Genomic DNA, 25,322 nt, shown 5'->3' on the forward strand with positions numbered 1-25,322 from the left:
GCTACATAGTGAATTCCAGGTCAGCCTGGACTAGAGAGGATGCCTTGGAAAAAAAAAAAAAAAGAGGGTGGGGAGACAGCTCAGTGGGTAAAGTGTTTTGCTGTTAAGTGCCAGGACCTGAGTTTGAACTCTGGTCTATAATCCCAGCACTAGAGAGGTGAAGACAAGATTCCCAGCTGGGAATCATGGGGCTGTACCACACCCGGATCCTCACGTACATTTTATTAGTTTACTATTCAGCTTCCCTGTCTTCATATGAAAATATCCCTGCCTCTCTACTGTTTAGGCTGAAGGCAGAGTGCAAATTGCAAAAATCCTATTAGCTGCGGTTTACATGTCCATCCAAAACAGCCTGGGCCAGCTGTTCGGGACCTCCACGCATCCTGCTCATGGGGACAGCATGCTACTGCTGGGAATAACCAACCACTTCTGTCTTCCTGGGTCCTTTTCACTGCTCCACTGCATGCCTTGTTCTTTGTCAAGGGCATCAGTTCCTAGATAGGACCTGGCCCAGGTATCCTGGTGGGCATCCCAGGGTCAGCATGTGGTCCCCAAGGCCCTCCCCAGCCAGCAGGAACTGCACAGCAAAGGCCTTGGGGCAGGACAGAGCCAAGCATCTTGCAGAGAAGAGGCCAATGTATCAGGCTGTATCCCTTCAAGGTCCAGGTCATGGGTCTTGTTATCCCTTCTCCAGCCACCAGGGGGCACAGGGACCCCAAGACTCTCTGCAGTACCGGCCACACCACGTCCATGGCCAGCGGCACTCTCCCTCAGCAGTCCAAATGGCAGAGGCACACCACAGAAGGCCATAGGTGATGGAGAAGTCACTTGTTCCTCCTCCTGGGCCCAAACTTGTCCCTTCACAGGTCCTGCTGGGTCCCTTATATACATTCAGCACTCAATAAATTCTCATTGTAGCAATCTGTGAAGGAAGAGCCAGGAGACACCAGGAGAGCAGAAAGTCCACAGGCAGATGGGGAAACTAAGGTCCACAGAGGGGGAAACTAAGGTCCACAGAGGGGTGAAGCCTGACCTGAATGAAGTCAACTTTAAGGTCGTGGGGCAGGGGGGAGGCATCTCCTCAGCCCTCAACCATAGCTAATGGCCAGCAGGGTGGAGTAGCAAGGGCCTCTCAGATGGCCCACTGGCTGTCACTCTGCCAAAATGTCCCCAAGTTCCTGTGGCTGAACATGTATGTGGTGGGGGATTTTTCTAAGTTATTATTAAGCAGGAATAAAAGATGGACAGTTCCATGTTGGCCAGAGGAAACTCAGCCAGAATCATGAAGTGCTCAAGATTGCCTCTGAGCTTCCTGGGAGTCAGGGTGAGAGGGGAATCTGATAATGTACAGTACACAGGGCAGGCATCTCCTAAAGGCCACGCCTGTTTGTGGCAGTGTCTCTGCAGATACGGAGGCTGTGTGCATGTTCCAGTGACAAGAAAACAGAGACTGTCAGGGAGTCAAACAGTAAGGGGCATCTTGATGGCAGGGAAATAGGGGACACTGGTACACCATGAAGTGTGCATGTTCGGAAGCATCTTGGAGGCAGTGAGTGAGGCAAGGAGAATGAAAACAGATTTCTCAGTGTCCACTCCCTTTGGCTTTCTGGCAACAGAGGTGAGAGAGGAAAGCTGTCTGGGCTTCTGCATGTCCTCAATGCAGCTCCCTGGACACCAGACTGAGAGGGAAAAACCCAATTCCAGTGTGGCCAGGCAGGTCTTCTTGCCATGTGTGGTGAGGACTTTATACAGGACAGCGCCGGGCCGCCAGCCGGGCACGGCTATCTTCAGCAGGACTCCAGGGCCGGGCATAGCCAGCACTGGGCAGCAGCAGCCGGTCCTGCGTGCCATCAGGGCTGACAAGGCGTCTGACGGCCAGCAAGTACTCCCGATGGGGGGCCAGTGATGGGCAAGGACAATGGCCCTGAGCCCACACATACTCTCGAGTTCGCAGTGGTGACCGGTTCTTATAGATGAGCAGGATGAGTACCTCATAGCGGGTATCCTGGGCCTGGCGGTGGCGGCCTAGCACGCGGGCCTGGAACACTGTAGGCAGGATGCATGCCATGGCCAGGAGAGGGGACAGAGAAGGTCAGGTGGGACCTAGGGCCTCAGGGTTAGCTGAGCTCAGGAGTAAGGGTCAGGTCAGGGATCCAGATATGAGGGGCTAAAGGTACTACCAAAGTCATGATGGTATCAGAAGGAAAGGTCAAGAGTGAAATTAGATAGGGTTAGAGGTCAGCAGGTTACTTAGAGGCAGGGGTCTCACCAAAGTCACTGCCACAGTAATGGAGGAGCCGGTGGGCACGCCCTCGGGTGTCCGGGCATGGTGGACAGTGGTCTGTGGGGTACAGTGCTGTGAGTAGCAGAGACCCGTCACATTTGCCTGCCTCATACTGGCTGTGCCTGCTTACCTGGGGCCAGGGTAGGGACCTGGGCAGGGATGGCCACCTGGACAGCAGGCGGCTCGGCAGGTCGAGGCTCCACCTCCCTTGGCTGAGGCTGCCGCAGGGGCCAGCCCAGGGCCTGGGCCTGTGCCTGGAAGGGGCCATAGTGCTCTCGAGGCAGCCAGAACTCGAAGTGCACACCAGGATTGGGCTCCCGGAGGAGGACCTGGAGTGGGGACAAGCCAGGAACCCAGTGACCTTCAAGTTCAGCCTCCCTCATCTGACCCCAGCATTGGCCTCTCACATCCCTGCCTCTGACCACATCTGACCGACCCCAGCCTCTCCCTCTCTGACCAGGCTTATCCCATTTCTGACCCCAGCTGACCCCTCCCCATTTGACCCCATCCTTCTCTGACTCTGTCTGCCCTCCTCCGCCCGCCCACCTGCGCTCCGCACCTGCAAGAGCAGGTCGTGGGTCGTGGGCCCGACGGCACGCAGTGTCTCGGCCTGGCCCTCGCGGGTGTAGAGCAGGCGCGTGCCCGCGACCTCGTAGGTGCCAGGCGCGCTGGCCGCCGCGTCCCCGTTGAGCACGTAGCGCCCGTCGCCGCCCAGCAGCGCTGCAAGGGATCCATGAGCCCACGCCCCAGCCTCAGTTTCTCCCGCCCGCCCGGCCCGGCCCGCCCCGCCTTACCCAAGAGGTTGCGGCTCCGCTGAACCACGCGGATGTGTCTGGCTCCCGCGGGGATCACGGTCACGTTCCAGTAGCCGGCGAAGGCACCTAGCGGGGGAGGGAGCCGAGTTAGATGAGAAACTACGGCGGCTGGACCCGGAAGGGTTAAAACCCGGGTTGCTAAGGGGAGGGCGGAACGGTCGGCCAATCAGAAGGGAGGGCGGGAGGAGCAGGCCTGAAAGCTGCCCAATGAGCATGGGCCGTCCTCCCGCAGTTAAAGGAGCCGCTCCCGCCCAGCACGCGGGAGGAAGGTAGGCGGGCGGTCACCGGCGTCGCGGAACACGCGCTGCACGAAGAGGCACGAGTCGTTGGCGCCACCGCAGCGGCCGCAGTGGTCCTCCTGGGCGCCGGAGCCCAGGACCCCATCGCAGCCGGCGCTCTGAGGGGTAGGGGTGGGGGACAGGCGGTGAGGTGGGGTCGTGAGGGGGCGGGGCCTTATTGGGTGGGTGGGGCTTGCAGCAAAGGTGAGGGATGGAGGATTGAAGGTAGGCGGGGATCTGTGGAGGGTGGGGGCGTGGCCTACGGAAAGTGGGCGGGCACTTGAGGGAAGCGTGTAGGAGCAGCGTGGAGAAGGGTGTGGCTTGGGTGGAGTGGGCGGGGATTAGAGAAGGGGGATTGGGTTCTGGAAGTGCAGGATAGGTGAGCGTGAGGGAGGTGGGACCAGAAAGAAAAGGTTTGGTGGCTGAGGGGGTAGGGTCTAGGGGTGAGGATAGGTGGGGCCTGGTCAGGAATAAAGGGGCAGGACCTAGGGGGGCGGGGTCTAGACATACATAAAAGACTCAGGGCCCGCGTAAGGCCTTGAAATGGGACTGGATGCAGGGGCTGGGAAGGCTCTGAAACAAGGAGGCTAAAGCGCCCATCCTAGGGTGGGCGGGACCTGGATGTAATAGACCCTCGCGGTCCGAGGTGGGCGTGGCTGAATGTGTGGGTGGGCGTGGTTTAAGGAATGTGCGGGTCCAGGTGTAGAGTGGGCGTGGTCTGGGGTGGGCGGGTCCAGCAAGTCCTTACCAGGCAGCGACCAGCCACGCAGACGCCCTGCGCTCCCGGGCTACACGGGGTGCCATCTAGGACGCGGCCGAAGCTGTGGTAGAAGGCGTGTCCCTCTGCCAGGCAGTTGAGGTCGCACAGGTTGGGCGCTACGGGTGGGAGCTCGGGTTCACCTTGGGGGCTGCATTTCGTACACCCCTAGTCATCCCAAACCACATCCCTCTCCTGGCCCGCCCCCTAGAAACCGCACCCCCAGACATTCTCCCCGTCCCTCCCCTCCAGGCCCACTTTCCGCTTCCGTGGGCCTCAGTTTCTCCCGCCAGGCAGCAAGGCTGACCGTGTTGTCGGGTCACGCCCGCGGGAAGGAGCCCCCGCCGGGAACCGGGTTAGATCCGGTCGCGGTGGGCCCCGGTTGGCCCAGGGCTGGGGATGGAATTTTGTGGGCTTGTCTCCTGTCTGCCTCCACCGTGGAGTGTGCGTTTCTCTTGAATGTGGATGCATACTGCCCGGGGCACCCGGTTACATAACTCACTATTTTCAGCCCCGTTCAGTGACATTTCCTGGGCCTGGGCAGAAGGGGCCCTGCTCCCTTAAGCTTAGCTTCAAACTCCTATGAATCCTCCAATGCCCCAGCGCCCATGCCCTGCCTGGTTCTCTGGGCCTCCCTCCAGAGCTTTCTCCTTCTGAACCCCAGAAGCCAGGCTACTCACCCCCGTGGAAGGGCACCCACTGGTAGGTCGCCTGGGTACCCAGGACAGGGTGACCATTGTATAGGGCACATTGTAGGTCTCGGAAGGGCACAGCTCCTGGAGGGCAGTCCTAGAGTTGCAGATCAGTGGGTGAACCCCGGGTAGTGTGGGAAGATGGCAGTGAGGCCAGTATGATGGAGGCATGAGGGAGACAGCGAGAGGGCCACGGGGTGGACTCGGGCCTACCTACCGGCAGCGGGCACAAGCGGTACTCGTGGCTGTCCCCCCAGCAGGGTTCTTCCCCTGGAAGTCTGCAAGAAGTCGGGCGGATGAGCACGGGGTGGGGTGGGCCTCCCTGGGGACCCCTTCCCCATCAGCCAGCCTGGCCCACATTCCAGAAAGTTCCCGGGACTAAAGGGCACCGGGAGGGAAGGGCGCGGCTCACCGGACACAGCGACGGCTGCGCACCGACACGCCCGGACCGCAAGAGCTCGAGCAGCGGCTCCAGGAACCCCAGGGCGTCCACTGCCCCGGACCCTACTTGGGGAGACAGGGGCGGTCAGCCGGAGGCCGCACACTGTCCAGCTACCCCCCTCCCCGCTTGCTCCTGCCCCCTGGCCTACCTGAGCAGTGGCCCCCAGATCACAGGCCAGGAGGACCCACAGCAAGAGCAGAAGGTTCTGGAAGGGGCGGGGTCTGGGGAGCCGAGGTCTGGGCAGTGGGGGTCCCTGGGACCCAGGCGGAGTGCCATCTTGGCCCTGGCTCGCTCTGTGGTCTGGGAAGGTGGCTGACCCTCTCTGAGCTGCCTGGTCTCCACGAAGACACGCCATGATTGATAGACCCGCCTGCAGAGCTGTTTGCAGCTGTGCTTGCATTTTTTTTTTTTTTCAAACGGAGAAAAGACAGAAAGAGAATGGGCGCACTAGGACCTCCAGCTGCTGCAAACTCCAGACGCATGCCCCACTTTGTGCATCTGGCTTACCATGGGTACTGGGGAATCAAACCTTGGTCCTTAGGCGTTGCTGGCAAGCGTCTTAACCACTGAGCCATCTCTCCAGCCTGCATTGCTTTTTGAGACAGGGTTTCATGTAGTCCAGGCTGGCCTCAAACTCACTGTGTAGCAGAGGATGTCCTTGAATTTCTGGTCCCTCTGGCTCCACATCTCCAGTGCTGGGATGACAGGCATGTGCTACCATGCCTCGCTCCCCTTCCACCCACACACAAGGTCTTGCTCTAGCCCAGGCTGGCCTCAAACTCGTGGCCATTCTCCTGGCTCAGCTTCCTGAGTGCTCTGAGCACCACAGCACTCTGCAGACCTGCTATCATTGGTTGGTTGTGCATTTGTTTTTTGCATGTGCACAGCAGTGTGTGTAGGAGGAGAGTGGGTGGTGGAGGGAGACTAGAACTCTGGCCCTCACGCTTATGCGGAAAGTACACTTAATCGCTGAGCCATCTCTCCAGCCAGGCTGTGAATTATTTTATAATGCACATAGGAGGTGCCTAATCAATGCTTCTTGGTGGAAGGGAGGAATCATTCAAAGACAGTGCCCAGATGGCTGCCAGCCTCCAACCCGTTCACTGCCTTCCCCACAATTATCCTGCTACCTTCTTGGGTGGCCAAGGACCAGCCACTCTGTTTCACTGGGCCTCAGTTTCCCCATCTGTGTAGTGGGAACCAGCTGGCTTCAGTCCACCAATCTCGGAGACCCTGCAGAGGAGGTAGCGGGTGGGGGCTGGGTCATGAGCATCACCCTCACTGTACCCCCATCTGCATCCTACCTTCCAGGGAACCCCTCTGCTCCTGTACACCCCGTTCGGGCCAGCGGGGAAGGATGACCTGGCTTGCATGCAGCGGTGGCCTCATGGCTTCATCTGTGCAGGGTGAGCTGTGGAGTCTGCCGAGGGAAGAGGCAGGGCTCCTGGGCCTTAGTTTCCCCACCTGCAAAGTTGTGGTGAAGTCACTAGCTACCCACGAGCAGCCCCGGACCTGTCCTCTGGTCACTGCTGTGTGGCCAGCCACGGACCCACGAAGCTGGGGAGGACGCCTTGGCCTCTGTCTCCCCACTCCACCCATGGGTGATGGAAGGTGGGGCTCCCACAATGCACCTCGCGCCTTCCGGGGCCCTAGGCACCGCTGGTCTATGGCCAGCCGGCCTCGGGCTCAGACCCTCACGTACCCTCGTTGTGGGCTGCAGCGGGGCCCCGTGTGAGAGTCGGGGCGCCGGAAAGTCGGGATGACGGCAGGATAATCAGAGGGACTTACTGGTTGTGCTGGCGGCGGGGCCCCGGGGGCGCCCTCGCGTGGTCCGCGAGCGGCGTGGACCTGCGGCTGGGGACTGACCGCGGCCTGGTCGGCGTCCGGCGCCACTGACCTTGGGACGTCCAGCTGGGCGGCTATTCCAGGCGCCGTGCTCAGAGCCCGGGAATGCGCGCGCACGCCCCGCGGTCACGGGTGGGGACGGGCCCCCGCGCTCTCCCCTCCCCTCCCCGGGCGGGACCCTCCGGGCCGCATTCCCGGGCGCTGCGTCACCGGCGCCGCCCTCCCCGCCCACAGCCTCCAAGCCCGGCCCACCTCATCTGCCCAGCCTCAGTTTCCCCCTCCCAAGAACAGAGCCGAGTCCTCTGCCGAGAGCCCTCCAGGTGGACTATGGGCAGCTCAGGGGTTGGCTCCTCCTTCAGGAAGCCCACCGACCTGCCTACCGCTTCTGAGCACTTTCCCTGCAATGAAAAGTGCCTGCTGAATGCCCTGCCTGCAAAGTAGACTACTTATTGTATACACTGCCCGTGGAGCACCTACTCAACGCACTTCCTACAAAGCAGAGTGCCTGCTGTATGCCCCGCCTGCAAAGCGTACTGTCTACTGTGTTCCCTCTACAGAGTGCCTGCTCAGTGAGCCCTCTGTAAAGTGGAATGCTTGTATGCACGCCCTGCACAGCAGACAGCCTGCTGTATATGTGCCCTGTGCAGGGTTCAGTGCCTGCTGCATCCACTGGGTGGGTTTGTCAGGGGCCAGTTAGGGGTTGGCCTCGGAGCTTCTCAGTGCCTGGCGGCTGCGTGCAGGGCTGGGGAGGGAAGGGCTGCCCTGAGTAAATCCCGCACCCCATAGAAGAGCCCAGGCCTGGGCGGGCAGCAGGGGAGCGCTGCCTGGTTAGAGGGAAGGGTGGCCTAGTCCAGGGTGAGCGAAGGATGGACTGACAGTCCTGAGGGCACGGTGGTCTGGCCGCATGGAGCAGAGATGGGTCAGGCTGGGGAGAGAAGCCAAGGAGGTCTGTGGGAATGTATACAGCAGGGGCAGTGCCCTTCAGGAAGGGTAAACAGCAGGCGCTCTGCATTGCAGGGAGGGTATTCAGCAGGTGGCACTCATGCTCTCTCATCATGTCTTTCTACCAGTCCAGCAGAGGGCAGCAGCCTGCGGACTAGGGTGGCTGCTGGGCTCAGAGGCTCCCAGTGTGACATCTCAACCAGCCAGCCAGGTCCTCCACCCTGAGCTCCATCCCAGGACAGGACTGACTCTGGCTGAGGCCCTGGGGCTTTAAAAAGCCGGCAATAAACCGAGTGTGGTGGCGCATGCCTTTAATCCCAGCACTGGGGAGGCAGAGGTAGGAGGATCACCATGAGTTTGAGGCTACCCTGAGACTACATAATGAATTCCAGGTCAGCCTGAGCTAGAGTGAGACCCTACCTCAAAAAACAAACACGGATGCTCATGTGACTTCCTCCTCCCCTAGGAACTCCTCCATTGTCAGGGGCAAAACTATAAAGCCATTAACTCTTTCGTGGCATGGATGGTGTGGGCCCATAACGAAAAGCATGTCTGAGGAGATTCCATTGAACTGGGAGTGAAGATTTGATGGGAAAGAAGAGCAGAGAATAGGGATGGGGCCAGGAGCCTTCTGCAAATCCCAAACCCTTATCTGCATCATTCCCTCAGGCCCTGTTTAATGGAAGTCAAAGAAGCCCTCTAGACATTGGAATCCTACAGATACTCTTTCAACCAACTATGCGACCATCATGGACCGAGTACAGTATCATAATAAAATGTTGAACAAACCACTTAAATAAAATGCCTTTACACGCTGGTCACTGCGACTCACATCTTTAATTCCAGCACTTGGAAGGCTGAAGAAGGAGCATCGCCATGAATTCAAGGCCAGCCTGGGCTACAAGAGTGAGTTCCAGGTTAGCCTAGGCTAGTGTGGGACTCTGACTTGAAAAATTCATTTACATTATTTTGGTCTATAGACTTGATTCCATCACCCAGTAGTTATCAACAAAACATTTTCACTGATAACTCTCTAAATTTCTTTCTTTCCTATTTTGGGTATTACATTGTTGAGATCACATTGTATATCTGGCATGTTCTAATTTTCTGTAAGAATAAATGTTGTGTTAACCACACACAAAAAAAAATTGACTTAAAAAGCCACCAACAGCTGGGCCTAGTGGTGCACACCTTTAATTATTCCAGCACTCCAGGTCATCCTGGGCTGGGCTAAACCCTACCTCATGAAACCAAAACAAACAAACAAACAAAAACTACCAACAGTTCAGTTTATGTCCTTTAAAATGTATCAAGAGGGCAGTTAAAGGTACTTGTTTGCAAAGCTTGACGGCTCAGGGACAATATTACCTCTGGGCATGTGATGCACGCCCCCATAAACACTCCTGGATCAAGCTTTACTGACATCATACATCTATATTGTTTATTTCAGCTTCTTTTTTTTTAAGGTTTTTTGTTTTCTGAGGTAGGGTCTCACTCTATACGCTGGAATTCACTATGTAGTCTCAGGATGGCCTTGAACAGTGATCCTCCTACCTCTGCCTCTGGAGTGCCAGGACTAAAGGCATATTCCAACACTCCTGGCTATTTCAGCATTTTTGTTTTGTTTTTTGTTTTTAGATATAGGGTCTTACTCTAGCCCAGGCTGACCTGGAATTCACTATATAGTCTCAGGGTGGCCTCGAACTCATGGCAATCCTCGTACCTCTGCCTCCCAAGTGCTGGGAGTAAAGGCATACAATACCATGCCCAGCCAATTTCAGCAATTTTGAATTTAATTATTTATTCATTCCAGAAGGAAAGAAAGGGGCAAAGAGAGAAAGAGGGAGTGGGGGAGGGAGGGAGGGCCTCCAGGATCTCTAGCTATGACAAACTCCAGAAACATGCACCACCTTGTGCATATGGCTTTTTGTGGGTACTGGGGAATCAAACCCAGGCTGTTAGGCTTTGCAAACAAGCACCTTTAACCATTGAGTGGTCTAACCAGTCCTTCAGCACTTTTTTTTTTTCATTCATTTTTTGTTTGCTTGCTTTTCTTTTTTTTTTTTAATATTTTATTGACAACTTCCATAATTATAAAAAATAACCCATGGTAATTCCCACCCTCCCCACCTTTCCCCTTTGAAACTCCATCCCCCATCATATCCCCTCCCCATCTCAATCAGTCTCTCTTTTATTTTGATGTCGTGATCTTTTCTTCCTATTATGATGGTCTTGTGTAGGTAGCGTCAGGCACTGTGAGGTCATGGATATCCAGGCCATTTTGTGTCTGGAGGAGCAAGTTGTAAGGAGTCCTTCCCTTCTTTTGGCTCTTACTTCTTTCTGCCACCTTTTCCACAAAGGATTCTGAGTCTTGGAAGGTAAGACTGAGATATTTCTATGCTGAGCATTCCTCTGTCACTTCTCAGCACCATGATGCCTTCTGAGCCATCCCAAGGTCACTGTCATCTGAAAAGAGAAGGTTCTCTAGCCCAAAGTGAGAGTAGCATTAATATATTAGAATGAACATTCAGAAAAATGCTTACTGGGGAGTTTGGTGAGCAAAGTATATACATTTAGCCAGACAACAGCAGATATTACACCCCTAGGGCTCATGACTACACCTGTTGTAGGTTTTCGGTATCAGGGATGTATTCCTTCCCACAGAGCGGGGTTCCAGTCAAATTAGACGGAAGTTGGTTTCCCCCATAACAGATGTGCCACTGTTGCACCCATTGAATGCTCATTTGGCCTGACCAAATATAAGGCTTTCAGTGTCCACTGTTGAGTATCTTCACTGGTGATTTCTCTCTCTCCCATTGAATTGCATGCAGAATGACTTTTTCCAGCTTTCTGTTGGCTGGTATACATGGAGGAGGTTTTCAGCTCAGCTTCAGCAGGATTTCTCAGTGGCCTTGCAGCCAAGTATGTGGACTCTTCAGCAACAGGATCTTACCATCTATTCCTGGTGGGAAACCAAGGGCCTTGACAATAGCCTGTAATGTTTGGGCAGGGGGGCATCAGGGACCTTCCTGATCAACAACTCACTGGAAAGTATGCCATCTGTGGCACTGAAAATTTTCTAGTAACAATCTATGGCTCCTGTGTGTTCCATTGTCCAAAACAGTAGGTTTCCATGACTTATTTATATCCTCTTAGATTTTGATTAGCCCTCCCTCCACCTTTCCTTACTCAATCTCTTCCCCTGACCTCACTTAGGCCTTTTCACCCCCATTAATCTGTTCTTCTACTTACATATATACAATACCATCCTATTAGGTCCCCCTCCCTTCCTTTCTGTTCCCTTTATATCTCCTTTTTAGCTTACTGGCCTATGATACTGAGTTTTCTTCCTACTCACACAGAAGTCCAGTCATCTGTAGCTAGGATCCACATATGAGAGAGAACATGCAATGCTTGGCTTTCTGGGCCTGGGTTACCTCACTTAGTATAATCCTTTCCACATCCATCCATTTTCTGCAAATTTCATAACTTCATTTTTCTTTACTGCTGAGTAGAACTCCATTGTATAAATGTGCCACATCTTCATTATCCACTCATCAGTTGAGGGACATCTAGGCTGGTTCCATTTCCCAGCTATTGTGAACTGAGTGGCAATACACATGGTTGAGCAAGTATCTCTAAGATAATGAGACGAGTCCTTAGGATATATTCCTAGGAGTGCTATAGCTGGGTCATATGGTAGATCTATTTTTAGCTATCTCTGGAACCTCCACACTGATTTCTACAATGGCTGGACCAGATGGCATTCCCACCAACAGTGTAGAAGGGTTCCTCTTTTTCCACATACTCACCAGCATTTATGGTCGTTTGTTTTCATGATGGTAGCCAATCTGACATGAGTGACATGGAATCTCAGCATGGTTTTAATCTGCATTGCCCTGATGACCAGGCATGTAGAACATTGTTTTAGATGCTCATATACCACCCATATTTCTTCTTTTTTTTTTTTTTTTTGGTCTTTCGAGGTAGGGTCTCACTCTGGCTCAGGCTGACCTGGAATTCACTATGTAGTCTCAGGATGGCCTTGAACTCTCGGTGATCCTCCTACCTCTGCCTCCCGAGTGCTGGGATTAAAGGCATGCGCCACCACGCCCGGCTCATATTTCTTCTTTTGAAAAGTCTGTATTTAGTTCCACAGCCCATATTTTTGGAACCTGAAAGATTATATTTTATTGAAAATTAGGGATGAGTTTTCCATAAATTGGGAGAACAGAAAAGATAGTCGTTTTAACAATCATTCCATTATGTTTTAACCTTATACTTGTACAAAAATAGCAAGTTGAATATTATACATAAAAATTACATAGAAGATTTAACATTTAATTTTTTTCAGTCTTTCTTTTTTTATTTTATTTTTTTCTCAATTTTTATTAAAATTTTCCATGATTATAAAAAATATCCCATGGTAATACCCCCCACCACTTTCCCCTTTGAAATTCCATTCTCCATCATATCCCCTCCCCATCTCAATCAGTCTCTCTTTTATTTCGATGTCATCATCTTTTCCTCCTCTTATGATGGTCTTCTATAGGTAATGTCAGGCACTATGAAGTCATGGCTATCCAGGCCATTTTATGTCTGGAGGGAGCATGTTGTAAGGAGTCCTACCCTACCTTTGGCTCTTACATTCTTTCTGCCACCTCTTCCGCATTAGACCCTGAGCCTTGGAAGGTGTGATCGAGATGTTACTCAGTACTCCAGTCACTTAATTCCAGCACTATGATACCTTCTGAGTCATCCCAAGGTCACTGTCATCTGAAAAGAGAAGATTCTCTACCCAAGTGAGAGTAGCATTAATATAAGGGTATAAATATTAAGAGAAGTGCTTACTGGGCAGTTTGATAACCATAGTATATACATTTTTCCAGACATCAGCAGATGTTACACCCCTAGGGCTCATGACTACCCCTGTTTTAAGTTTTCAGTATCAGGGATGTGTTCCCTCCCCATGGAGCAGGCCTTCAGTCTAATTGGAGGGCAGCTGGTTTCCACCATAACAGACGTGCCACTATTGCACCCGTTGGCTCATTTGGTGTGGCTGACCAATTGTAAGGCATGCAGTGTCCACTGTTGAGTATCTTCACTGGTGGTATCTCTTTCTCCCATTGAACTACATGTAGAATGTCTTCTTCCAACTTTCTGTCAGCTGGTCTACATGGAGGAGGTCTATTCCAGCAGGATTTCTCAGTGGCCTTGCAGCCCAAGTATGTGGAGTCTTCAGCAATAGGGTCTTACCATCTATTCCTGGTGGGAAACCAAGGGCCTCGGCAATGGCCTATAATGTTTTGGCGGCATCAGGGACCTGGCCAACAGCTCACTGCAGGTATCCCATTCCTGGCACTGAAAATTTTCTAACAATGATCTATGGCTTCTGAATTTTCCATTGTCCAAAACCAGAGGATTCCATATGATTTATTTGTGTCCTCTAAGATTTTGATTAGCCCTCCCTCCACCTTTTCTTTACTCAATCTCTTCCTCTGACCTCACTTTGGGCCTTTTCACACCTGTTAATCTATTCTTCTACTTACATATATACAATACCAACCTATTAAGTACCCTCCTCCCTTCCTTTCGCTTCCCTTTATATCTCCTTTTTAACTTACTGGCCTCTGCTACTGAGTTTTTTCCTTCTCACGCAGAAGCCCAATATGAGGGAGAACATGTGGTGCTTGGCTTTCTGGGCCTGGGTTACTTCAGTTAGTATAATCCTTTCCACATCTATCCATTTTTCTGCAAATTTCATCACTTCATTTTTCTTTACCGCTGAGTAGAACTCCATTGTATAAATGTGCCACATCTTTATTATCCACTCATCAGTTGAGGGACATCTAGGCTGGTTCCATTTCGCAGTTATTATAAATTGAGCATCAGTAAACATGGTTGAGCACGTACTTCTGAGGAAATGAAATGAGTCCTTAGAATATATGCCTAGGACTGCTATAGCTGGGTCATATGATAGATCAATCTTTAGCTGTTTTAGGAACCTCCACACTGATTTCCACAATGGCTGGACCAGATTGCATTCCCACCAGCAGTGCAGAAGGGTTCCTGTTTTTCCACATCCCCGCCAACATTTATGATCATTTGTTTTCATGATGGTAGCCAACCTGACATGAGTGAGATGGAATCTCAATGTAGTTTTAATCTGCATTTCCCTGATGACTAGTGACGTAGAACATTTTTTTTTAGATGCTTATATGCCGTTTGTATAGAAGGCTATGGAGCTACATAGCCCATTTTTTTAACTGGGTTGTTTGATTTCTTATTTTTTTTTGAGTTCTTTGTATATCCTAGATATTAATCCTCTATCAGATGTACAACTGGTAAAGATTTTTTTCCCATTCTGTAGGTGGTCTCTTTGCTTTATTTACATGTCCTTTGCCGTGCATGATCTTTGTAATTTCATGAGGTCCCAGTGGTTAATCTGGTTTGATTGCCTGAGCAATTGGGGTTATATTTAGAAAGTCCTTGCCAAGAACAATATATTTAAGGGTTTCCCCTACTTTTTCCTCTAGCAGTTTTAGAGTTTCAGCTCTGACATTAAGGTCTTTGATCCATTTGGTCTTAATTATTCTGCATGGAGAGAGATAAGGATCTATTTTCATCCTTCTACGGATACATATCCAGTTTTCCCAGCACTATTTGCTGAAGAGGCTGTCTTTTCTTCAATGAATATTTTTGGCATTTTTGTCAAAGATCAGGTGGCTAATAGCTACATGGACTTACATCTGGGTCCTCTATTCTGTTCTTGATCCACATGTCTGTTTTTATGCAAGTACCATGCTGTTTTTGTTACTATGGTTCTGTAGCATAGGTTAAAATCAGGTATGGTGATACCATCAGCCTTATTTTTGTTGCTGAAAATCATTTTACATATTCGAGGTTTTTATGTTTCCAAATGAATTTTTGGATTGTTTCTTTTTTTATTTGCGTGAAGAATGCCATTGGAATTTTGGTGGGTATTGCATTAAATGTGTAGATTGCTTTTAGTAAGATTGCCAGTTTCACAATATTGATTCTTCCAATCCAAGAACAAGGGATGTTTTTCCATTTCCTAGTGTCTTCTGCAATTTCTTGCTTGAGTGTTTTAAAGTTTTCATTGTAGAGATCCTTCACTTCCTTGGTTAGGTTTATTCCAACGTACTTTATTTATTTATTGATGCAATTGTGAGTGGGAGTGATTCTGATTTCATACTGTGTGTTTGTTAGCATATAGGAAGGCTACTGATTTCTGTGTTTCTTTTGTATCCTGCTACATGGCTATAGGTGTTTATCAGCTCTAACAGTTTGCTGGTAAAGTCTTTAGGGTGCTTTATGTATAGAATCATGTCATCTGCAAATAATTGTAACTTGATCTCTTCCTTTATAATTTGTATCTCTTTTATGTGTGTCTCTTGCCTTATTGCTATGGCTAAGACTTTTAGTATTATATTAAATAAAAGTGGGGACAGTGAACAAACACCCTTGTCTAGTTCCTGATTTCAGTGGAAAAGCTTCCAGTTTTCCCCCATTTAGTAATATGTTGGTTGTAGGCTTGTCATAAATAGCCTTTATTATATTGAGATATATTCCTTCTATTCCTAGTCTCTGTAGGACTTTTATCATGAAGGGATGTTGGATTTTGTCAGATGCTTTCTCTGCATCTAATGAGATGATCATGTGATTTTGGTCCTTCAGTCCATTTATATAATGTATTACATTTATCGATTTACATATATTGAACCATTCCTCCATCTCAGGGATAAAGCCCACTTGGTCAGGGTGAATGATCTTTCTGATATATTCTTGTATTCTGTTTGCCAATATTTTGTTGAGAATTTTTGCATCTATGTTCATGAGGGAGATTGGTCTGTAATTTTCTTTTTTTTTGTTCTATCTTTGCCTGGTGTTGGTATCAGGGTGATTCTGGCTTCGTAGAAGGAATTTGGTAGGATTCCTTCTTTTTCTATTTTATGGAAAAGCTTAAGAGGCAATGGTGTTAGTTCTTCCATGAAGGTCTGGTAAAATTCACCAGTGAATCCAACTGAGCCTGGACTTGTTTTAGTTGGTAGATTTTTGATAACTGCTTGGATCTTCATACTTGTTATACATCTATTTAAGTGGTCAATCTCATCTTGATTTAATTTAGGCAGGTCACATAAATCAAGGAAATCATCCATTTCTTTCATATTTTCAAACTTAGTGGAGTATATGTCTTTTTTTTTTTTTTTCGAGGTAGGGTCTCACTCTAGCCCAGGCTGACCTGGAATTCACTATGGAGTCTCAGGGTGGCCTCAAACTCACAGTGATCCTCCTACCTCTGCCTCCCGAGTGCTGGGATTAAAGGCGTGTGCCACTATGCCTGGCTGAGTATATGTTTTTATAGTATGTCCTTATGATTTTTTGAATTTCTCTGGTATCTGTTGTAATGGTGCCTTTTTCATCTCTAATTTTATTAATTTGTGTCTCTTCTCTCGTTCTTTTGGTCAGATTTGCTAAGGGTTTATCAATGTTGTTTATCCTTTCAAAGAACCAACTCTTTGTTTTATTGATTCTTTAGATTTTTTTTTTTGTTTGTTTCTATTTCATTAATTTCTTCCCTGATCTTTATTATTTCTTCCCATCTACTGATTTTCGGTTTGCCTTGTTCTTCTTTTCCCAAGGCTTTAAGGTGACACATTAGGTCGTTTACTTGAGACCTTTCTAATTTCTTAATACAGGCACTTAAAGCTATAAATTTCTCTCTTTGGACTGCCTTCATTGTGTCCCAAAGGTTTTGGTATGTTGTGTTCTCATTATCATTTGACTCTATGGATGTTTTTATTTCCTTCTTGATTTCTTCATTGACCCATTCATCATTTAGTATTGTATTGTTTAGTTTTCCATGATTTTGTGTTTGATCTATAGCTTTTCTTGCTATTGATTTGTAGTTTGATTTCATTATGGTCAGATAGAATACAAGGAATTATTTAAAATTTCCTGTATTTGTTAAGATTTGCCTTATCTTTCCTAACTAATGTTGGACTGAAGTCTACCTTGTCAGATATTAGGATAGCAATCCCTGCTTTTTTTTTCTAGGCCTATTTGCTTGAAACACTGTTTTCTAACCTTTTACCCTAAGATAGTTTCCATCCTTTGTAGAAAGGTGAGTTTCTTGGAGGCAACAAGTTGAAGGATCCTGCTGTTTACCCAATCTGCAAACCTATGTCTTTTGGTTGGGGCATTGAGGCTGTTGATATTAAGAGATATTATTGAAAGGTGTGTATTTATTTTTGCCATTTTTTGTAGCTCTTCAGGTTTTACCTTTGCTCTCTTGTATTAACTCATATTTGAGTATGGTTTGTTTTTTCCAGGATCCTTATATGTGTGTTTTCTTTCTCTTCAGCATGGAGGATTCTTTCAAGTATTTTCTGTAGAGCTGGCTTTGTCTTCAAATAGTCCTTTAGCCTGCTTTTGTCATGGAATGTCCTTATTTTTCTGTCTATTTGAATGGATAGCTTTGCAGGATAAAGTAACCTTGGTTTACAGTTGCTATTTTTCAGAACTTGGAATACATCACTCCAAGCCTTTTTGGCTTTTAACATTTGTGTTGAGTAATCTGCTGTGATTCTGATGGATTTGCCTTTGTAGGTAACTTGATTTTTCTTTCTAACTGCTTTCAATATTTTTTCTTTGGTTTGTTTGTTTGGTTGTTTGATTATAATATGGCAAGGAGAGGTTCTTCCCAGGTTTTGTCTGTTGATGTCCTAAAGGCTTCCTGTATCTGCATTGGCATCTCTTTCCCAATTTGGGGGATGTTTTCTTCTATGATTTTGTTGAAAACACCTACTATGCCTTTGGAGTGAAATTCTTCTCCTTCTACTATACAGTGAATTCTTATGTTTGATCTTTTCATAGTGTCTTAAATATCTTGAAATTCCCATTCATACTTTCCCATTAGTTTGTCTTTCTCTTTGTTGGACTATATTAGATCTGCCACGTGGTCTTCCAGTTTAGATATTCTGTCCTCTCCTTCGTCCATTCTACTGGTGAGATTTTCTAAAGATAATTTTTATTTCATTGGTTGTATTCTTCATTGCTATTAATACTGACTGGTTTTTCTTTATTACTTCCATTTCCTTATTTATGTCTTGTATTGACCTCCTCATTTCATTAAATTGGTTTTCTATGTCTTCTTTGATTACTTTGATTTCCTCTTTCATTCCTTTGATTTCTTTGAACATATTTATAATCATTCTTTTGTAATCTTTCTTAGGCATTTTCTCTAAATCAGTCTCACTGAAGATCATTTTTGATGCTTTAATACTTTTTGGTGGATTTACATTGTCTTGATTTTTTGTGTTTCTTTTGTTATAATGTATGTATTTTGCATCTTGGATTAATTTAATGCTTGGATTTTCTAATGAGCTGCAGTATTATTAGATGTATCAATCAATCTGATGTTATATATCCTCAAGGTAGGAGATTAAGGTGCTAGGTGTGGCACTTAAGACTCTCAGAGTAACTACAAAAGTGACCCTAGATATTGGGTTTGCCTCCTATGAGAGTATTCAGGTAGGCTGAGTGGAGCAAAAACAGGCAGATTCTAAAATTTTATTTTATTTTATTTTTTGGTTTTTCAAGGTAGGGTTTCAATATAGTCCAGGCTGACCTGGAATTTACTAGGTAGTCTCAGGGTGACCTCGAACTCACAAAGAAGATTCTAAAATTTAACTAAACAATGTACACATTCAATGAAAAGTAGCACAGAGTATTTATGCAAACAAAGGTATTATGACTTTATGACTATCAGATCCTCAAACAAAGCCACAGTCCCTTAGGATGTGTGTTGCCCCACACCCTTAATCCTGTTAACTAGGAGGCTAAGATTTTTGGTCTGTTGAGAGTTTCAAGTCAGCTTGTGACCAAGTGAGACCCTTCCTTAATGAATGACAGAAGGAACCAAAGGCACTATAAATCAGGAAGCAACAATTGATAAGTCCAAATATAGCTTATTTAAGAATGGCAAATCTAACCATCCATCGTATTTAACATATAATTTATCTTGACATGGAAGGTGCAATTAGTACTTCAGACTCAAGCCTATATACCAGGCTTATTTGGTGGGTACTGACTTGATGTAATTCCAGTTACCTTTTGGGATGGTTTTGGTCTCAGTTATGCTGTGCTCCTGCTTGGGTCCTTCTTTGCTGTGCTGTGGGCTCAGGTAGGCTGGCTGGGTTGTTGGATCACTGCTCTGATTGCCTGTTGGGTGCTGTATAGGTGAGCTCCCTTCCCCAGGTCTCTGGTGCTTGCTGTCTCTTATGCTGGTGGGGGGGGAGGGGAGAGGGGAGACTGTAGATGGTGGCTGATTTTTTCTTTCTTTTTTTTTTTTTTTTTTTTTTGGTTTTTTGAGGTAGGGTCTCACTCTAGCCCAGGCTGACCTGGAATTCACTATGGAGTCTCAGGGTGGCCTCGAACTCACGGCAATCCTCCTACCTCTGCCTCCCGAGTGCTGGGATTAAAGGCATGCGCCACCATGCCCGGCGTAATTGGTAATTTCTTATACCCCTCACTTTTGCCGTGGTTCCTATGCCACCATCTTAACTGGACACACTTGTTTGTTTTTCAAGGTAGGGTCTCACTTTAGCCCATGCTGACCTGGAATTCACTATGTAATTTCAGAGTGGGATTGAACTCACGGCGATTCACCTACCTCTGCCTCCAGTGCTGGGATTAAAGGCGTGCACCACCACGCCTGGTTCATTTTGTTTTTCTAGATTAGTCTCATATAGCCCAGATTGGCCTCAAACTATGGAGCCAAGGATGAGTTTGAATTTCTGACCCTTTTCCTGAGCTGATAAGTGAGCACCACCACTGTGCTTTTTATCAGTTTGGCTTTTTTTTTTTCTTAAGAGAGAAAAAATTGGCACACCAGGGTCTCAGCCACTGCAATCAAACTCCAGACACCTACCTGTGCCACCTAGTGGGCATATGCAACTTTGCACTAGTCTCACCTTTTGGGCTTCTGGCTTATGTGGGATCTGGAGAGTCAAACATCAGTCCTGAGGCTTTGCAGGCAAGTACCTTAATTGCTAAGCCATCTCTCCAGACTGGTTTTCTATCTTTTTAACATATTTGCTGAGGGGGTGGGGGCTGGAAAGATGGCTCAGCAGTTAAGGTGCTTGCCTGCAAAGCCAAAAGACCTCGGTTTGATTCCCCAGTACCTACATAAGCCAGATGCAGAAGGTGGCACATACATCTGGAGTTCATCTGCAGTGACCTTTCCCTCTCTCAAATAAATAAATAAAATTAAAAATATATATATATATTTTATATATTTGCTGGGGGAGGAGGCTGGAGAGATGGGTCAATGGTTAAGGTGCTGGCCTGCAAAACCTAACAATCTGGGTTTTATTCCCCAATACCCATGTAAAACCAGATGCACAAAGTGGTGCATGCATCTGGAGTTCACTTGCAGTGGCTGGAGATTCTGAGGTGCCCATTCTCTCTCTCTCTCTTCCTTCTTCCCTCCCTCCTTGAAAATAAATAAAATATATAATATATATGATTTTAAATTTTATTTATTTGCAGAGAGTGAGAGTGAGAGAGAGATTATTTACTTGAGAGAGAGAGAGAGGAAGAGGCAGAGAGAGTGAGAGAATGGGCGCACCAGGGCCTCCAGCCACTGCAAATGAATTCCAGATGCATGCACCCCTGTGCATCTGGTTTATGTGGGTCCTGGGGAATTGAACTAGGATTCTTAGGCTTCGCAGGCAAACACCTTAACTTCTAAGTCATTTCCTCAGCCCCGCCCTATTTTTTAAAATTTATTCACATGCACGCACGTTTATATACATGCCAGGTTCTCTTGCTACTACAGGTTTTTCATCTAGCTTTACGTGGTTCCTGGGGAATCAAACCCAGACCATCAAGCTTTGCAAGGAAGCACCTTTAATGACTGAGCCACCTCCCTAGCCCCTTCACTTTGGTTTTCTGAGACTGAATCTCCCTCTGTCACCCAAGCAGGCCCCATGCTCATGACAAAACTGCCTGTATCAATTTCCCCAGGGGTTGAATAACAGCCCTAAACCTCCACGTTGAAGCCAGGTATGGTGGCACACGCCTTTAATTTCAGCACTTGGAAGGCAGAGGTAGGCAGATTGCTGTGAGTTCAAGACCAGCCTCAAACTACGGAGTGAACTCCAGCTCAGCCTGGGTTAAAGTGAGACCCTGCCTAAAAAAAAAAAAAAAAAAAAAAAAGCCAGGTGGTGGTGGATGCCTGTAATCCCTGCACTCGGGGAAGCAGAGGTAAGAGGATCACTGTGAGTTAGGGGCCACCCTGAGACTACATGGTGAATTCCAGGTCAGCCTGGACTAGAGTGAGACCCTACCTGGAAAAACAAAACAAAAGCTCCTTGAGAGTCTAAGCCACCATGTCCAGCTTCAAATGCTGTGTGTTACGGCTAAGCACTGCCTTTTGCTATTATCTGGTCATCTTTGCAGGGCCTCACTATAGCCCAAGCTGGTCTCAAACTCACAGCAATCCTTTTGTCTCAGCCAAGTGTTGGGACTAATGGTATGGGCCATGTAGGGTCTCACTCTGGCCCAGGCTGCTGACCTAGACTTCCCTACGTAGTCAGGGTGGCTTCGAACTCACGACAATCTCCTACCTTTGCCTCCCGAGAGCTGGGATTAAATGCATGTGCCATCATGCCCGGCCCAGGCCTTTTCATTAACTGCTGGGTGAGTACTAGGGAATTGAACTTGGACGCTCAGGTTTGAAAACAAGCACCTTTAACTGCTGAGCCATCTTCCCAGCCCATTTCTTCTACTTCTCCCCCCCACCCCTTCTTTCTCCACTTCCTCTTCCTTCTCTTTCTTGCTTTTGTTTCCCCCAGGTAGGGTTTCAGACTAGCCCAGGCTGACCTGGAATTCACTATGTAGTCTCAGGATGCCCTCAAACTCACGGCGATCCTCCTACCTCTGCCTCCTGAGTGCTGGTATTAAAGGTGTGTGCCACCATGTCTGGCTCAATTTTTGTCTTTTAAAAATTATTAAAAATAAAAATATTTTTAAAAATGAGGCTGGAGGTATGGCTTAGCCATAAAAGGTGTTTGCCTGCAAAGCCAAAGGAGCCAGGTTCAGTTCTCCAGGACCCATGTTAGCCAGATGCACAAGAGGGCATACGCATCTGGAGTTCTTTTGCAGTGGCTGGAGGCCCTGGCGTGCCCATCATATCTCTCTCTCTCTTTCTCTCTCTCCCTCTCCCTCCCTCCCTCCCTCTTTCTCTGTCAAATAAATAAATAAATAACAATATTAAAATTATTTACTGCCGACATGGTGGTGCACACCTTTAATCCCAGCACTCAGGAGGCAGAAGTAGAAGTATTGCCATGAATTTAAGGCCATCCTGAAACCACATAGTGAATTCCAGGTCAGCCTGGGCTAGAGCGAGGCCCTACCTTGAAAAACAAAACAAAAAACTTTTTTGTTTATTTGCATTTGTGTGCATGTGCATGGGTGTGCCAGGGCCTTTTGCCACTGCAATGAATGCCAGAACCTTGCAACACATTGGGCATCCAGCTTACATGGGCAGCTGGGGAATTGAACCCAGGCCAATGGGCTTTGCAAACAGATGCCTTCAACAACCGAGCCATCTCCCAGCACCCTCACCCCATTTTCTTTTTTTCCTTAGCTGATGTCCTTTGTTCCCAAACCCCTTCTGACGTCCAGGGAAATGAAAACAGATTACTCCTGTGGAAACTTGGCCAGGTCAGATGCCCATACAGCTCCTCACATGCAGCAAACTCGATCAGCATCCCTGTGTGGAGGTCGATGCTGTGTTGGGCAGGAGAGTGGCCGTGGAGGAGGGGTGTCCATGCACCTGCTGGGGAGGTGATGGCAAGGACACAAGCACCGAGGATACCTACCCTGCCAGCTGGGACCTGGACAGCTCAGAGAGGCTGCCCAGTGGGTTGGCACCTCTCTGGGAACCCTGCTGGCCGACCTCATAATCTGTTGGGACTTAAACCAGGGAAGAATTAGAGTAAAATGTTCAGGTTTTACTGGGACCAGTCAGAGCAGACACAGGTCAAGAATAGAGACCTATAATCCTAAAAGTATGAAGGGGTTCCAGGACAGGCTTTGGGGGTGAGGAGAAGTTTTAGGGAGATGAAACTGTATATGCAAAGGTCCTGGGGCACGGTGGCCTCAGTGCTGGGCTGAGGGGCACAGAGGCCTGAGTGACCAGAGGGGAATGGCAAGAGGTAGGCCAGAAGACCACAGGTCATTTGACTCTCTAGGGTGCTCTCCTGCCTTCTTGGCCATTCTGAGCTGAACGCAACAGACACATCGGTTGTAACACTGCCCCGTGGGGCAGGTAGCAGAGGATGGACCCTCTGTGTGCCAGTCTTGGATGTCAGTTCTGGAGCATGTCCAACGCAGTTCTTAGAGAGTCTCTGGTGGGCCTTGGACCTCACGGAGGGACACAAGTGGCTCACTGTAGTCCTTCTCAGCTATCACTGCCAAAGCCTCCTGCCTGGACAGTGTTGGCAAACCAGGTTTCTGCTGGGCCGGATGGTGCACTTCTCTAATCCCAGCATTCTGGAGGCTACGGTAGGAGGATTACCATGAGTTCAAGGCCAGCCTGAGGTTACAGAGTAAGACCCTGTTTCAAAAAAAGTGGGGAGGCTGGGGAGATAGCTAAGTAGTTAAAGGCGCTTGCTTACAAAGCCTGAGGGCCTGGGTTCTAGCACCCATGGAAAGCTACGCATGTGTCTGGAGTTTGTTTGCAGTGGCAGGAGGCACTGGTACACTCATTCTCTCTCTCACTTTTCGAGATAGAGTCTCTTTCTAGCCCAGGCTGACCTGGACTTCATTGTGTGGTCTCAGGCTGGCCTTGAACTCCAGAAGTCCTTTTACGTCTGCCTCCCAAATGCTAGGATTAAAGGTGTGTGCCACCACACCTGGCTACTCTCTCTTTCTTTCTCTTACCCCATCTCTGCTTGCCAAATAAATAAAATATTTACAAATAAAGAAAATCAGGTGTCTCCTCTCACACCCATGATGGGACATAGCACTGAGGCCGTAGCCCCGTCCTGGGGGTCTACAGGCCTGCTGGATAGAGGTGAATTCACTCACACTTCCTGAGCTCCTAGTACCCAGGGAACTTCATTGCCCAGCTGAGGGCTCACGGGGCCCAGCACGTGGACACCATGGGTGCCCGGAACAGCTCCAGAGCTGGCCTCAGTCATGTGGCATGGTGTGCTGGCCTCTGCGAGCCCACAAGCCTCCCAGGCCTCTGGGGAGTTGCAGCAGCCAAGGCCCCTCCACCTGCAGCAGGTATTTTGAGCAAAGCTTCCAGGACCTTGTCTGGCAAAATCTGCTGAGCCCAGGAAGTTATCTGAGGTCAGCGAAGGCAAGAGGGACTGCAGGGAGCCTGGCATACTGGAGCACAGAGGGTACCCAGGTGGGCCACCCGAGACCACTGGGACTACAGGGACCTGAGGAACTATGTCAAACATCAAACTGGCCATTTCTTTGCTGGCTGTGGTGGCACATGCCTGTCATCCTAGCCCTGGGGAGGTGGAAGCAGGCAGATCAGGAATTCAAGGTCATTCTCTGCTACATAGTGAGTTAGAGACCAGCCTGGGCTACATGAGACCCTGTCTCATTAAGTACCAAATAAACAAAATTATCATTTTCATCATTTTTATATTTTATTTATTTGCAAATAGAGGGAGAGAATGGGTGTTCCAGGGCCTCTTGCTGCTGCAAAGGTACTCCAGACACATGTGCCTGGCTTTATGTGGGTCCTGGGGAATCAAACCCAGGCTGTCAGGCTTTGCAAGCAAGTGCCTCTAACTGCTGAGCAGCTCCCAGCCCATCTCCAGAACTTTCCATCTTCCTACATGGAAGCTCTGTCACATCTAATGCTAACTCCTGTGCCCTCCCTACTTCTGTCTCTGGGGTGGATTGTCCAGGCATTTCCCATCATGGGGTCCCTGTGGCTTTCTGTGACTGGTTGTCACTGAGCAGAATGTCTTCCAGGGCCAATCACTCTGTGGCATGTGTCAGAGCTTCACTCCTGTTCATGTGGCCAGACCACAGTGTGTCACATGTGGACATCTGTCTGTTGCCATCTTTTGGCTGCTGGATCTATGTGTGTCACCTGTTGGTCTTTTGTTTTTTGTTCTTTCTTTTCTTTTTTTTTTTTTCTTTCATTTTTTGACACACAGCTTTATGTAGCCCAGGCTGGTCTAGGACTCTTGGCAATTCACCACCTG

General features: G+C 48.5%; 1 protein-coding gene across 1 annotated transcript; it reads right to left on the reverse strand.

Annotated features, from left to right (window-relative positions):
• Positions 1-215: 215 nt before the first annotated feature.
• Positions 216-5,995, reverse strand: Adamtsl5 (ADAMTS like 5). Its single transcript, XM_045134573.1, has 12 exons — positions 5,776-5,995; positions 5,417-5,656; positions 5,239-5,330; positions 5,044-5,104; positions 4,815-4,923; positions 4,126-4,253; positions 3,385-3,496; positions 3,079-3,165; positions 2,844-3,004; positions 2,415-2,613; positions 2,270-2,341; positions 216-2,046 (listed from the first exon to the last, which is right to left on the reverse strand). The coding sequence occupies exons 1-12, from the start codon at positions 5,776-5,778 to the stop codon at positions 1,745-1,747; spliced, it is 1,566 nt and encodes a 521-aa protein (XP_044990508.1). The 5' UTR covers positions 5,779-5,995; the 3' UTR covers positions 216-1,744.
• Positions 5,996-25,322: the final 19,327 nt, after the last annotated feature.

The sequence above is a fragment of the Jaculus jaculus genome, chromosome 15, assembly GCF_020740685.1.
Source record: "Jaculus jaculus isolate mJacJac1 chromosome 15, mJacJac1.mat.Y.cur, whole genome shotgun sequence".
Classification (NCBI taxonomy): Eukaryota; Metazoa; Chordata; class Mammalia; order Rodentia; family Dipodidae; genus Jaculus; species Jaculus jaculus.